Here is a 15497-nt window from a genome sequence, read left to right as displayed (position 1 = left end):
AGTCATCATCATTATCCACAACCATCAAAGAATCCTCGCAATCCACATCCTCCATATTACTTGTGCCAATGATCTCCATGTCATTTAAAGCCCCTATTATCTGAGCGTCATCAAGCTGTGCTTTCTCCTTAGGAGAGAAAGACAATAATCAAACTGTGTCTCTGTCTCTTCTAGTAACATTTTCATCACGGCCCTGTCGAGACGGAGTTACTATCGCACTTGCGATCTTTTTTCTGCTACTGCGATCCTCCATGCTTATATCAGCTGACCTTTGAGGAGACGGGCTGTCAGTTTGCCTTAAGTTCATTCCATGATCATAAGGCTCACAATTTATCATTTCCATGCCCAGACGTTTCTCCATTTTCTCCTTAGCCCTCCATGTCTGAGCTTGTTGTTTTTGATAAGGTGCGTACCTATTATTGCGACGTGAGAAACTTGAGCTGTATCTGTTCTCTTTTCCTCCTTGCTTTCTCGAAAAGCTTTCATTGTAAACCTCAGACCGATGATAACCAGCCCTAGCATCACTCATGAAGCCACCGTCATGCCTATTTTTCCTCTGAGGCGAGATACTTCGACGGCTCCCCTTACCGTAACGATCAGATCGCGAATAGGTCTCATATCTGTCATATGGTTTCTGGTCTCGCAGCAACGGCTCTCGAGATGTTGCGACAGTAGGGAGCTGAACCCTTTCAAAGACACCAGTTCGCTCGACACGATCTTTTCCAACTGGAAACTTCATCGGACAATAAGCCACTTCATGAGTCAACATCCCACAAGATGAGCAATGCTTAAAGAGCTTATTGTAATGAATTTGAATCGAGACCTCCTCTCCTCCAGGTGATGCTATCTTCCGTGTGAATGTAAGCGGTTTCCTAGTGTCAACGTCAATTAGCATGCGGCCTGCCGAGAGTTCGACAGTGTCAATATGGCCAAGCCGACCACCAATGTTCCGTAGATTTTTGATTGTCCATAAATGTAATGGAATGCCTGTAATCTCAATCCAGAAAGGGATGATCCAAGGGTAATCGTCGTGAACCACCGGTTCCCAACGAACAAGCACGAACATACAGAAATTATAGTGAAACGGCCCTTGACGAAGGACCGACTGAAGATCATCTTCATTCATAAAGTTTAAAAGAAACTTCCCACTTCCAAGGTCATTAGCTGTGATCCTATCTTGCATCTTCCACTGCGCTAGCATGGTTTGGATCAGCTTAACCACGGATTGTTTCTTAGGATTTAAGATCTTCCCGATCAATGACATACGATAATCCTTGATGGTAGGAGAATCATCTTCATCCGTTAGCTGGATAGGTTCGTCGTCATGATCGTAACAGATACGTTTCCCTTTAATATCAGCCATATGAGCTGAAAGTTGTCGATTCATCATCTGATTTGGTGCGAGACTCGTTGCCGTAGGACACACGCGAGATCGAAAGATGATATCGAGATCTAAATATATCGGGATGGAAAGATGAGAACGAGGGGTTGATCAGAACGAAGGTTATGATCAAACCAACGGTGAGGCTTTCTTCAGGAAAGAATGATATCGAAATCCAAATATATCAAGACCGAAAGATGAGAATGAACGGTTGATCAGAGCGAAGGTTATGATCAAACGACAGTGAGACTCTCTTCAGTTAAAGGATGTTCGAGAGGTAATCCGTTGTCAAAGAACAACAGATCTGGTGATGGATCAAATCCCTAAGAGGATCTGATCAAGCCGCCATTGTAGTCGCCCTTGGAGTCTGCCTTTAATGACTTTAATGAAGGGATTTAGAAACATATCACATCCTATTATTATCTTAATTTAAAAATGTATATTATCATATAAAAATATTTATATGATTGAAACCATGTTATAGTTTTCACTAGGTTATTTCATCTCTCTTTAAGACGATGGTAATGATAACACATAAGTAAAAAAAATTAAAACACTTTAGAAATAATGTTCAGGGGATTTGCACAATTTTTTTTGAACTAAAAACAAAGTTTTATTTTACCTTCCCAAATAAATAATACGATGAAGTATCAAGAAATCGAACACGGTTGCGAACATAAGTGTGACAGGACTGAATGCTGATGTAAAGATAGGTCCACGTTGTTTGATGCACCATGATATTCCCACCGTACACATCCCTTGTGCACCCACACCCTACGGACATATATATACACAAATAGACGATAATTTTTTTATTGTCGTAAATTTACATAATATATGTATTCATACCGCTATAATGACGGTGATGATGGTGAGTTTGTCTCTGAGAATCCAATCTTCCACATGTCTAGTCTTGATCAAGCTAAGAAGAGCACACTGAAGCGTCCCAAAGACCGATAAAATGACCGTACCTGAGTATGGACACGGGTAGCTCACGTTGACCTTGGCTTGTATAAGCATCCATGAACTGAACAATTTAACTCCTAAGGATAAAAGAAAACTGCCTTTGATCCAGTTCTCATGTCCTTTTTGGATGTGTGAAATCGTTGCGTGTTCCTGAGAGTTCGATAATGGAATGCCTTGGTACAACGTAAGAATTAAAGCTCCAGCTAAGCTTATCATAGCTCCAAGTACGACGCCGTACCCTGCCTTTGTTTTCACACTTAGCTTTTCGAATCTGAAAAAATGAACATTAACATGTGTTACATTATAGCATTATTATTGATTAGATAATTTATAGGATAGATAATTTATATGAGTTCTCAGTCCGGTAAAACCAAACATATTGATCCAAATCAAACCAAAAAAAACATTCAAATTTGCTTATATACCATATAGTTTAAATGTTGTTATCAAGAAATTGTATATAAATATGTTTTAGATATAAATCAATCGAACAAAAACAAAACAGAAAAATGATTGATTAAAATATAAAAGCAGATAATAGTGTTGTTATATGTAAACAATATAATATAAACAGTATTATTTATATTTAAATGATTTTATTGATATAACTTTTATTTAAAATTTGGATTTTATTAATATTATATTATTTAAATTCTAATTTTCTCATATTCATAGATATTAAATAAAATATCTTTTTCTTTCTTATATTGCAAATTTTGTGTCAAACTTTATTTATTTAAGACTAAAAATATCAATAATTTTTTGTTATTTGTAATTATGATTCTTAAATGAGTCCTTGTTTGAATTACTATCATGCAATTAATAATATTTAATAAATGGATTAATAAAAACCTGGAATAAAATAATCAATTTATATTATAATAAATCTGATTTATAACTATATAAAATAAAAATACAAAAATTTAATATAAAAAAAATAATATGTTTTGGTTAAAGCCGAATAAATACACAACAAAAAGGTTTTTGAGCTGAACCAAACCAAAGTAGTAGCTAATCGTTATAAATAAAAACTGAATAGAAAAAAAATTAAAATCAAATCGAAATCCAAATTAAACACCCCCCCACTATATTTAACTATCCAACCAAATATAATATGATTACTTCTTTTTAATTAAATTTCAATCATTAAGTTCAAAAAGCTAAACCGATTATATAATAACATGTGAAAATGAGTTTCTAAAAAAAATTGAATGTCTCATTTAAGATACTTTTCTCACATTTCTATATTTTTCGTCCTTATTAGTTTCATTTTCATACTAGTTAGAAACCCTTTGAAAATATGCTTTTATACACTTGAAATGATGACATGTATGAAAACTCTTATATAAGCGTATTAAGTCTGTAACTTTTTCAATGATTTGGAGCAATTTGATTTTTAATAAGTTTATATATGATTTTAGGTGAATTGAAAAGACTATGATTTTACTTAAAGCAATATAAAATATCATTTAAAACAATTAGATTTGAAATTTAACCATTTTAACTAAAACTCCAAAAAACACTTTAAAATCAATAAGGACCTCTTAAATTTCATAACTTAATTTATTTTTAATAACAGTAAATGGTTTAATAACACCAAATTTTCAGAAAAAAATTATAATTCATATTTGAATAACAACGAATGTGATTTTAACAGTAATCATTTTAAACTCTCAATTAAAAAATCCCTTAAATTGTAATAATGCTTAATAATAAGTTTACCTAAATATTAATGCCAGAATGAAAGTTATAGCAGGCAATGTGCCCCAGAAAGCAGATCCCAAGGTGGCAGAAGTGTAGCTGAGGCCAAGCAAGTAGAAATATTGCATCAAACTCGCCCTGCCAAAATAATAGTTCAATAAAGATGAAAATGAGTCTAACAATAAAAGTGGGACTGAATTGTAAGCAATTATGAGCTAAGGGACTAAGAGAAAACATACCCAAAAAGGCCACTGACGAAAAGCTGAAACGAGACGCTTGTTGTTAGCTTCGGCCTTGTATTCCTGACCAAATATGAAATAGAGTATTTATTTTGTCCGGAACACAAAATTATGATTCTGTCTATAGTTCTACACATAAAACATCAATAAGGAAGTAAGTATTGAATTTTTTTTATTAAGCAGTTAATATTATATAGATTGAAGACTAAGAAGCAAAATAATTATTAAAATTTAAAATTAGATTTACCGTTCCCAAAAATAAGCGATCGGAAGAAGAAAAAATGTAGAAATACCCAAACGATAGGTAGCAATAATCATACGATTAATGCCTCCATCAAGAACTTTCTTAGTCAAAGCGTTAACCAACCCATTAATCATGTTAATCACGATAATCATTATCACCGGTGCCGATTTACCATCGATAAAACCCATGATTAGTAATCAAACGTGTCTTATCCCAGTCTCCCACTCTTAGTCTCTATTATCTCCGTAACTCGCTAACTTGCTGCTCTTATCTATCTCTTCTTTAATAAACTGATGGAGTAGTAGAGACCAGTTAGATGATTATATAGATCACATATGCTGAGTTGGAGGCAATTTTTTTAGTTTGAAAAGAAATATTTGAAGAGTGATTCGATGGCCAAGAAATAATTTTATCACCAGAAACAATTTAATTTCCGAACTGTATATTTAATTTCTTTTAGGAGCTCAGGACTATAAAACTTTGCGTATTAATCTACAGCTGTTGTTTTCCAACGTTAATTAAGCGCTGTTTAAAATGTGGAATTTTGCGAATTAATAAAAAAAATCTTACAAAATATCTATAGCTTAGCGAAAATAGTACCACTAAGCATGAATCGTCATAAACCAGGTAGAATTATCTGCTGTAAACTAATATGCAATATTTTTCATAGTTTATAATATTATAATTATCCAGCGTTAAAAAGTACCGTTTAAAAAATACCTAAAAGCATATGTTTTAATAATGTTCTCTAATCTAACTTAGTATAAACAAATTTATATAAATAAAAAGTATATGTTTGAAACTTTATATAACTTTATATTTATACATTAATTAATATTTAAATTTAATTTATATTTGAACACTTTTACAAGTAACTGTAGTCATTTTTAACTAGTAATTTTGGTAGCTATTAGATAAAACATTATAAATTTTTTGCTGTTTGTATTGTTACGTTTTGTAAAGTATATTAATATAAATTAGAAATATAAATATGTATGTACTAAATGAGTTAGCAATATTGGATTTAATTTCTTTTTTATTGATGAGGTTGACACTGAGAAAAAATTACATATTTATATAATAAACTAGGGTCGGCTCGCCCTATGGACGGGAAGTTAAAAAAAACTATTTTATATGAATTTAGATTAATTTTATGAAGCATTTAAAAAAAAATGTAGATTGAAAACGATATTATAAACAAAAATAAATAAATAAAATTCGGAGATCATGTTGTTACTTTTAATAAATATTTTTGGACTGAATTAATATTACATTAACTTTCATTATTCTATGAAGAATAATCTAATATAATAAGATTAATGATGTCCGCAAATAATTATGCAATAATCATGCCAGAGAAATATGTTAAGAAAAATCTTATATTATCTAAGTCAAACAACTTTTTGCTAGTGTGAGTAGCTTGGTCTGTGTATATGTTTTAATTAAAATGTGATAGTTTTCTCTGATGAAAGTCATACTTCAACTTCCTAGCCACTCTTTAAATTGAATACGGTCTATCATTATTAAATAAGTTTAGAATTTATTAGATAGGTTTTACTATTAATTTAGAAGTCATGAATACTGTGTAAACTTGTGTTATGAATTAACAATATATTTAAATTAAATGATAATATTGCATGGACGTTTTTATAGAATCCATGCTCGTATGTAATAAAGAGCTTATGCTGCAGATGCGTGTAATTATCTTGAAAAATATATTTTTGCATTGGTTTATTAATACTTTGAAATAAAACCGTTTACCGTACAAAGGGAATCGTTCAAAATTTTCAAATATCTGAGTGTTCGTTTATTCAAATAGCTAAGTAGAAGTAATATATAATAATATATTTGCGCTATTATATGAAAAAAAAAAAGAAGTTAGGAGCACTGTTTATCGTGAAATCATGGACCTTAAAAAATAAATTGATGTAAATGGGTAAATCAAATAATTATTCCTATGTTTTTTTTGTTGCTAAAACATTATTCATATGTTAAATGGTCAGTATATGTATATCAAATTAGTAAATTTAATTTTGCATTCACTATATAATATTATACATTTTATATGTACGTTCACTGATATACTATAAACCTATTGGTTCATCTAGGATTTTTGGTTTTTACTGGTGATTTTACACATTAAAATAAATAAAAACATTTTATTGTATTTTCGACACATGTAAATCCAATTAAAATCATCGTACTCGGTTTTGTTGATTTACATTAATTTGTCATACCGGTATGATCGGATTGAATATCAACAATATCATAAGAACTGTTTTTATGACGTATTCATAAGACGAAGAACACAACATTATTTGTTTACTAAAATATAAAAGTATACTGCTAAAAATATTATTGTTAATTTGATCTAAAGCCCACACAACAATATTCCCGCATGTTTATGAGTTACACCAAAAGCCCACACGATCTCCAATTCCGAGTTAATGAAACGCCATGTTTTGGACGCGGACATGTATCGGTTCCTTATGACTCGAATTAGTGACGTTTCCGTCTACGTGGACAGTCCAGGAGGGAAGCAAACCCAACTTTATATATATAGATTTAAACGCACATGGTTGAAATAGCGAAAGGATAAAAAAAGGATTAGGAATATATGATCTTCCAAAGTGAATGCAAACCCTTGAATGCGAATAAATAAAGACACGTTAGTTGCTTAACTTCTATTAGAAAATTTCTTAGTGGTGTAGTGGAATCCAATACACTATTTTATTTGGGTTTATTATTCTTAATTACTGTTTTATTCTCTTCTGATATATTCCATAACACTGGTGGACGTGATGATATGCAGAGCCAGGTTTCACAAATTTGAGGGGCCTGTCCAATATTTTAAAAATCAAATAAAAACATTTTTAAAAATATTTATTGTACATATCTTACATAATATTACACTAAAGTCATGTTTACTGACCCTTCCATCACCACATGACCATTTCGTGCGACGGGCGGTGCGTTAATTTTTGGAAGACTCCAAAGTCGTGTTTACTGACCCTTCCATCACCACATGACCTTTTCCGTGCTTTGGCCTCACTCGCACGATATCGCGAATCACTTCCCGATTGGTAACCCATCCTTATACTACTCCAGCTCAAGCACGCTTAACTATGGAATTCTAAACGGATGTGTGCTAAAAAAATAACGTACTTTGGTGACATAGGTATCCAAATCAATTTTGTAAAGTCTTTCCATATACCACAAACTGGGATGTTACACCATCATTCTCCAAGGATTTCTATTCATTCATCTCCATCATAATATCTTTATGATTCTTTGAATCTTCATAAAAGATAATCTTGATAACCCATTATTCTCATTATTCCTTTATTTCCAACAACATATCAGCTTCATATATACTCTATTAAACCTTTTCAGTTAACCATGTCACGCTTTTTCACTGCATCTCTAGAACTCTTGTCTTGTGTCGATAACTATCTTTCTCCTTTACTAACATATAGATCATACCAACATATCAAATACTGACATTTCATGCTTCCATAACTGTGGCCTAAACATCTTTTTCTCTTACATAACAATATACTTGCATATCTTTCATCTATGGTAAGTTAATGAAGGGATACACTGCAGCGACCCTTAAAACAATCCTCTCCCCCTTATAATATACATCCACAACCAAAACTGAACTGGTTCTATACTTGGGTTACTATCTTTCTCTTATCTAATTATGACTCTCATCAAGTCGTACTTCCAACCAGCAAGAAGACACCTTTACAAATCACACATTACTTTCAACCTATTTGACATGGTTTGGTTTTTTAGTTTCCTATGGAACACACAGAGACACGCATTTACTAACGTAAAGGTTCTCTCATCACTCACAAATGTCTCGGTAGCACACCCGAGACAAACAAAACGTGGTCGGTTGCACCACACGTAGTGTTATCAATCAACATTCAATACAATCATTATAATTAAATCATCATAATAATTTCCATCAAGTATACTCAACTTAAAAGAAATCAATCACCCAATGAGTTAAAATCCATACTTACATGTAATGAGACCTTTAAAAGATCGAGAAGGTATGGTAAGTGTTACGATGAAAAACAAACCACGTCTTCTTACTCATATGCATCGTTCCGTCCCTTATATGATTTGTCCTTCTTATTTTCTGATCATGTATGGTTATAGGGTCGTGATCCTCGACCGTAACCTTTCTAACATGCCTTAAGTCCTTCTATGTTGATTACTTAGAGACTATTTCATTTTGTTATAGATCTTTAAGGCTTCTGCTATACTCCAAATCTCGGGCCGCAACACTTCAAGAACTTATTTGTAATTGATGTTTCGCCATTAGGCTTGTAGTGTCCATACTTTTTTATTTTGATGAACTCAACTTCATAGTCTCCCACTCTCCTAGGTCATTGGTTAATATCATGGAATTATTTTTCCACTTGTTCTCTGGGTTTTGGTAGAAACTATTTCCTTTGAAACTCTTTTTACTTTACCAAGTAACGATCCTCCCTTTTTTAATCCATCCTTACTTCATTCCACCAATTGGCTACGTCATTCACGAGATATAACACCTCTATGACTTTCTTTAACTCTTCTTGACAGTGAGATCCATTGTTTGCTTCTTGCATTTCATGATCCAAATGGTCCAATTGTCATTGTACAAACATTAGCATTGAATTTATTCCATTGGTTAGTTTTAGTATCAGCTTCTTTAACTGTCATGCCGGCGTTGCCATCCTTTCAAAGTTATTGGTTTCTTCCTCCTTGGATTAAAATATTTAAAAATATCACTCTGCCAATTATAATTTCTTGACCTTCCAGATTGGATATCCCGTCAGCCCATGATAATTCTTCGGGTAAGTCAGGTATAAATGCATCACTGTCCATTTTCATTGATCCCTCATATAATTTTTGGTCACTAAGTCCGGTGAAATTCCTATGGTTCGACCATGCATTAAGCAGGCCGGCAAAATCCCTTTTAAGGCCTTATTTTTTTAACATTCATTTTGGTCATTTTGTGATTGATAATTTTAAAGTCTATATGAACAAGTTAGATAGATAGGATAAACTGATTTTTTTTATTTATATAGCAAAAGATTTGCTATAATTGTTGAGTTTGTGTAATAATGTATTACAATGTTCGATCCTAAACCAGTCTATCTCACCACTCATATTCTTTGGCTTCGAGTCTTCATGGCTAGACCAATTGCTTCCCAAGATCACCATCAGTTCCTGAAACCAACAAATACATAAGTAATCTATTGATAACTTAGTGAGTTTGGTTTCTAACATGCATATCTTATGTTCAGATTCTTTCTAAGTCTAACCCGAGTTTCCCCTTTATAATTCCCGACTTTCATGGTCTCTTGAGCGAGTCAGTAAGTCCGGTGTTGATATCTTGCATATTTACATTGTTTTATCCATTCATCCATGAGCATTTTCATCATATAGATTAGGATTTAGCCATGTCTAGGTTGCATTTTGCATTCATTGTCCTTATTAGGTGTTGGAGTGTGCCATGGAGTGATTTGAGATGTTTGGGAGCATTGTGATCCAAAAGGAGGTGAAAGATGAGCATGGATGGAGCGTTTAGAGAAATCTCCTGTTGCTAATATTTTGTGGAGACACAGAAAATTTAGTTAGCTTTCTAATGGAAGTGGTTTCAAGTCATTTGGAGATGTAATGAAGGAGTTATGATCAATTTACTAGAGGCATATCCATCCTGGTCGAGCATCGCAGAGTGACCTCTCAGAGCGACCTACCGAGGTCGCTCCCAGCCAGAGCGACTAGCTCAAGTCACTCCCAGCCAGAGCGACCAGCCAGAGCGACCAGCTCAAGTCACTCGCGTTTTGACGGGTCGAGACACAAAGAAACGCGTCGGGAGTGACCTCCTGGAGCGACTATGCTAGGTCACTCCGCGTGTTTTGCTTGGACAATTTTTAAGTTATTTTAGGGGCTTTTTGGTCATTTGTTTTGATGTTTTTACACTTTCTAAACCTAAGTTAAGTACTTTTGTAAGTCATTGGAGGCAGATAATCTCTTTTCTAGAGAGAAGAACTAGTAAAAACTTCTTTTGATTCAGATTTCATTGCTTTCATCTTGTGTTCTTGTTGATTTCTTATCTATTTCTCTACATGATTAATCTGAAATCCAATATGGGTTTAAGAGGAATCATGGAGATTAGTGAGTAATCACTTTTTGAATTCATGGGTTAGGGAGATTAAGGGTGATTAGGTTAGTTCTAGGATGTTTTAGTGTAGATCATTCTTGTTCCTTGCTAGTAGAGTATTCATAATGCATCTTCTGAGATGGCCACTCAAAAGTTGATCAATAGACATTTCCCACCCAAAAAGTGTTTGATGAAATGCCTGAGACAACTCTCCTAGGCTTTTAGTATACTTTGCCAAATACATTTGTTGTCAAAGGTGCTAAAATAGCTAATAGACTTGTTAGTAATGATTGCTTTCATATTATTCAACCAAAGACATTTGATGTTTGAGATATGTTAGCAAATGAGCATTCATCTAGACATAGAGCTTGCTTAGAATTGTGTCTAGACTTAAGGTTGATAGTTTGATTGATCATTTGTCATCCTTAGTTCGATACTTGATCACCCAAGGTCTAATCCCTATGCCCATGAGTTCTCTTTTCCCTTAGTCAAGAAAGTATCATTCTGTTATTGCTTTCTAGTATTAGTAGTAGTTTAAAACCCATCTAAATCATTGGTTGCACTTGGATTAAGTGAGTACTTGCATTCTCGGTGCTTTGATATCCCTCAGAACTGGTTTGACAATCACTATACTACAACATTTGTCTTAGGAGCCTTGAAAACTCCTAACATCAAATTGGCGCCGTTGCCAAATTCTGAGTAGATTTGAACATTGAGATTTAGTCACTTACTTGAGACTAAGTCATTTTTATTTTCTTTTGTTACTGATTCTTCTTCTTCACCTACCTTTAACTTTCAGGTGTATGAACTTGAGGAGCAGGGGTCCAACAAACCTAGTTCCAATAGTAGCAGACATCAGAGCTTTAGAGAGGGAGTGTGTTCGAGCTAGAAGAGAAGAAGAACAACAAGCCCACTTGCAGCGATTGGATATTGATATGGCAGATCCACCGCAAGGGGCAGAACACCAACCGCGGGCAGCTCGACCCATTGGTACTTATGACCGGCCCAACATTCATGGTCACAGACTGGGAATCCGAGCACCAGCTGTAGCAGCCAACAACTTCGAGATCAAATCAGGACTCCTCAACGTGATTGAGAACAACAAGTATCATGGCTTGGCTCTAGAGGACCCATTTGATCACTTGGACAGGTTTGACAGCTACTGCGGGTTGTCAAAAACCAATGGTGTATCCGAAGATGCTTTAAAGCTCAAGCTATTCCCTTTCTCTTTGGGGGATAAGGCACGTCAGTGGGAGAAGTCTCTACCCAACGATTCTATCACCACTTGGGATGACTGCAAGAGAGCATTCTTGGAGAAATTCTTCTCATCCTCAAGAACTGCTAAGCTGAGAAATGAGATCTCCAGTTTCCAACAGAAGAACTTGGAAGGATTCAGTGAAGCCTGTGAGAGATTCAAGGGCTACCAAGCTCAATGCCCACACCATGGTTTCTCTAAGGAGAGCTTGCTGAGCACATTCTACCATGGCGCTCTTCCTAAGTACAGGGCCAGACTGGATACAGCTAGCAATGGGTTCTTCTTGGGGAGAACTGAGGAAGATGCAGAGGAGCTGGTTGACAACATGGTAAAGAGTGATGCAGTCTACAGTGGAGACCACGACAGAAGCAGTCGAACAGATGATAAGCAGACGAGGAAGGAGTTGAAAGCTCTACAGGATAAGATAGACATCCTCCTTGCTGATAAAGCCACACAAGAGCAGCTGAAGTTTGTTGGTAACTCCAAACAGGACGATCCACCTATTGTCCATGAGGTTGAGGGTTTGGAAGGTCAGGAAGATCTGTGTTTCATCAACAACAATGGTAGCTGGTACAAAAAAGAGCCCAACTTTCAGTACAACAACTACCAACATGAATCCTATCCCAACAACCAACAGAGTGGTTATCCGCCTCGACACAACCAGCAAAGCAGCTATCAACCTCAGCAAAACCCCTCATCTGGTTCCTCTGCTCCTCAAGAGAGCAGCACTGACACCCTGCTGAAACAAATCTTGGAGTCTCAGACTAGAAGTGAGAAGCATGTTGGTTATGAGTTGAAGAACCTTCATTCCAAGATTGATGGGAGCTACAATGAGCTCAACAACAAGTTCTCACATCTTGCTTCTACAGTCAAGAATTTAGAGAATCAGTTTGCTTCCATGAACACTCACCAGACTCGCCAGCAAGGATCCCTACCTGGAAAATCTGACCAAAACCCCAAGGAGGCCAAAGCTATCACCCTCAGGAGTGGTAAGCAGTTACCTCCTACAACCCTCACCAAGGATGCTGAGAAAGTAGGTGAGGAGGTGGCCATCAACTTAGATGATGAAGTGGTGATTGTTGATGAGAAAATCAATGATGAAATCTTGGAAAAGATTGTGGAAGCCAAAGGTAAAGGAAAGGTGGGGGAAGAGAAGAAAACAGTGAAAGATGGTGAAGTTCTTGCTCCAGCAAGTGAGAATTCTTTTGTTCCTCCTCCCTATGAACCCAAACTACCATTCCCTGTTAGATTCAAGAGGCAGCTGCTAGAGAAGTACAAGGCTTTGTTTGAGAAGCAAATGAGCGAAGCTCAGGTTGCAATGCCCATCATCGATGCTTTCATGTTGATTCCTCAATACAACAAATTCCTGAAAGATGTTGTAGCTGCAAAGAAGAAGGAAATGGAAAGCATGATGATTCTTACCCATGAGTGCAGTGCCATCATCCAGAGGCTTGATGTTCCAGAGAAGTTATAGGATCCAGGATGCTTCACACTACCTTGTGCTCTTGGACCTATGGTATTTGAGAAATGTCTCTGCGATTTGGGAGCTAGTGTCAGCGTGATGCCTTTGTCTGTTGCAAAGAAGCTTGGATTCACTCAGTACAAGAAGTGTAGACTCTCTCTTGTGTTAGCTGATCGTTCCGTGAAGTACCCTGTGGGCATCTTAGAGGACCTACCTGTGAAGATTGGAAGGTATGAGATACCTACAGATTTTGTGGTGCTTGAGATGGGTGAGGAGGCTCAGGACCCATTGATTCTTGGAAGGCCATTCTTAGCTACAGCAGGAGCAATTGTTAAGGTGAAAGAGGGCACGATTGATCTCCATTTGGGTAAAGGGCATGTTCTCCACTTTGACATCAAGGAGAAAATGAAGAAACCAACTGTGTTCGGGCAAGCCTTATACATTGAAGAGATGGACACTCTTGCTGATGAGCACATTGAAGAGTTACCACCTAAGGACGACGAGGAGGGAGCATCTCCCTCTACTCATTCTCCATATAAGGTAAACTCCCTCTACTTTCCCTTGTATATACCATTTCGTTTTTGCATATTAGTTTTCTCTTTTTGGGTGTCTCTCTCTCCTTGACAACACAGAGACTGTGTCATTTAAGTTTGGGTGAGGTACCAAGTATTTGATCACGTTTGCTTTGATGATTTTGGTCTCATGCATTGCATTATACATATATATTTGCATAAAAAAAAAATTTCATTTAGTTTGCATCATTGGCATTTCTAGGAGAGTCTAGAGCATATATGTTGCATTTACTTGCATTGGGAGCAATGATTTGAAATGCCTTGTAAAGAACATTACTTTGCACATGAGTAGCTTATGCACCTCTCAAAAACACTTGTATGCTTCGAGCCTTGAAGACTCTTCTTGAAACTTGTTGATTGCTGAAACTCAGTCTTTGAAGCCAACTACAACCTTATTTGAACTGAACAAACTTAATGCTTCTTGCTCATGGTCCCTTGTGTACTGAGTCATGGCTATACACATCTGAGTTGTCACATCCTTTATGCCAATCTTATTTTGACAAACTCTAGTGGTAGACCACTCCCAAAACCTTTCCCTCCTTTTAAGCTTTCATTGTTTGATGAGTGAGGCCTTCTTCGGAAAGTCTTACATGTGCATAATGTTGAGAGTATCGGGAACGACAATGCTTGATCTTCATTCTTGCTAGATTGGGCACTCTATTGTCTAGCTATAGGTGGGGGGGGGGTGAGAGTTGCGATTATGATTTGAGAGCAATGAAAAAGGAAAAGAAATGACTCTTTGTGTTTAAGTGAATTGTCTTATTGGGATAAGTAGAAAAACCTCTAGTTCAAGTTATGAAAAGTCTTGGCCCCCATAAAAAAAAAAAAAAATATGAAAAGAAAAAAAAAAGAAAGAAAAGGGGGGCTAGCAAAGTTGTTAGGAGCTAAGTAATGTTTTGAGGTTGTGAAAAATCTCTTGTAGATTTCAAAGAGAAGGAGTTAATGTTCTTAGGATCTTTTGGTGAGAGATGTGAGTTGGGTTTGACATTTAGGAATGATTGTGTAATTGTATGTTTGGGAAAAGGGTAGAACAATAGAGATTGAGCATTGTATGCATGAGTTGATCCCTTTCTTAGATATATTATGTGCAATGTCAAGTCTACTTGTTTCAAGAGTAAACCACCTTAAAGATCATATGTTTTGAACCTCTTGAATCACTTGAATAAAAGTCTTCCCTTACCCAACCAAATGATTTGGACCAACTGACCATTTGCAAGAATTCACCTAATGTTTTGTGCTTAACGAATGTGAGAGTTGGTTGATTTGAATATGTGGATGATTGATGATGAGTGTAAGGGCAAAAAGAGTTGAGATAGGCCTAGAGAAGCTAGAGTGTAATAAGAGAGTGTGCTAATTGTGTGTGCTAGTTGTGTTTCTTTTGGCTATGAGCTCCCAACTTCAAACCTCTCTCCCTATGAGTTCTAGAAAGTTCACTTGTGGACAAGTACAAGAACAAGTTTGGGGGAGTTGATATCTTGCATATTTACATTGTTTTATCCATTCATCCATGAGCA

General features: G+C 35.6%; 1 protein-coding gene and 1 non-coding gene across 3 annotated transcripts; both read right to left on the bottom strand.

The window, feature by feature from the left end:
• Positions 1-1927: 1927 nt before the first annotated feature.
• Positions 1928-5462, bottom strand: LOC106376651 (WAT1-related protein At4g01450-like). Of its 2 annotated transcripts, none has more exons than XM_022715476.2 (5): positions 4535-5462; positions 4288-4350; positions 4070-4186; positions 2317-2618; positions 1928-2155 (listed from the first exon to the last, which is right to left on the bottom strand). In XM_022715476.2, the coding sequence occupies exons 1-5, from the start codon at positions 4717-4719 to the stop codon at positions 1995-1997; spliced, it is 828 nt and encodes a 275-aa protein (XP_022571197.2). In that variant the 5' UTR covers positions 4720-5462; the 3' UTR covers positions 1928-1994. The 2 variants fall into 2 exon arrangements, with proteins under 2 accessions (XP_022571197.2, XP_013672209.2); XM_013816755.3 differs by having other exon boundaries at positions 2231-2618; positions 4535-4823.
• A 6575-nt stretch (positions 5463-12037) lies between these two features.
• Positions 12038-12144, bottom strand: LOC125581061. The gene has a single exon (XR_007318772.1). It is a non-coding gene; the product is annotated as a small nucleolar RNA R71 (small nucleolar RNA).
• Positions 12145-15497: the final 3353 nt, after the last annotated feature.

This window comes from Brassica napus, chromosome C1, assembly GCF_020379485.1.
Source record: "Brassica napus cultivar Da-Ae chromosome C1, Da-Ae, whole genome shotgun sequence".
Classification (NCBI taxonomy): Eukaryota; Viridiplantae; Streptophyta; class Magnoliopsida; order Brassicales; family Brassicaceae; genus Brassica; species Brassica napus.
The sequence above is the reverse complement of the archived record's forward strand: the minus strand, read 5'-3'. Positions and strand labels throughout refer to the sequence as shown.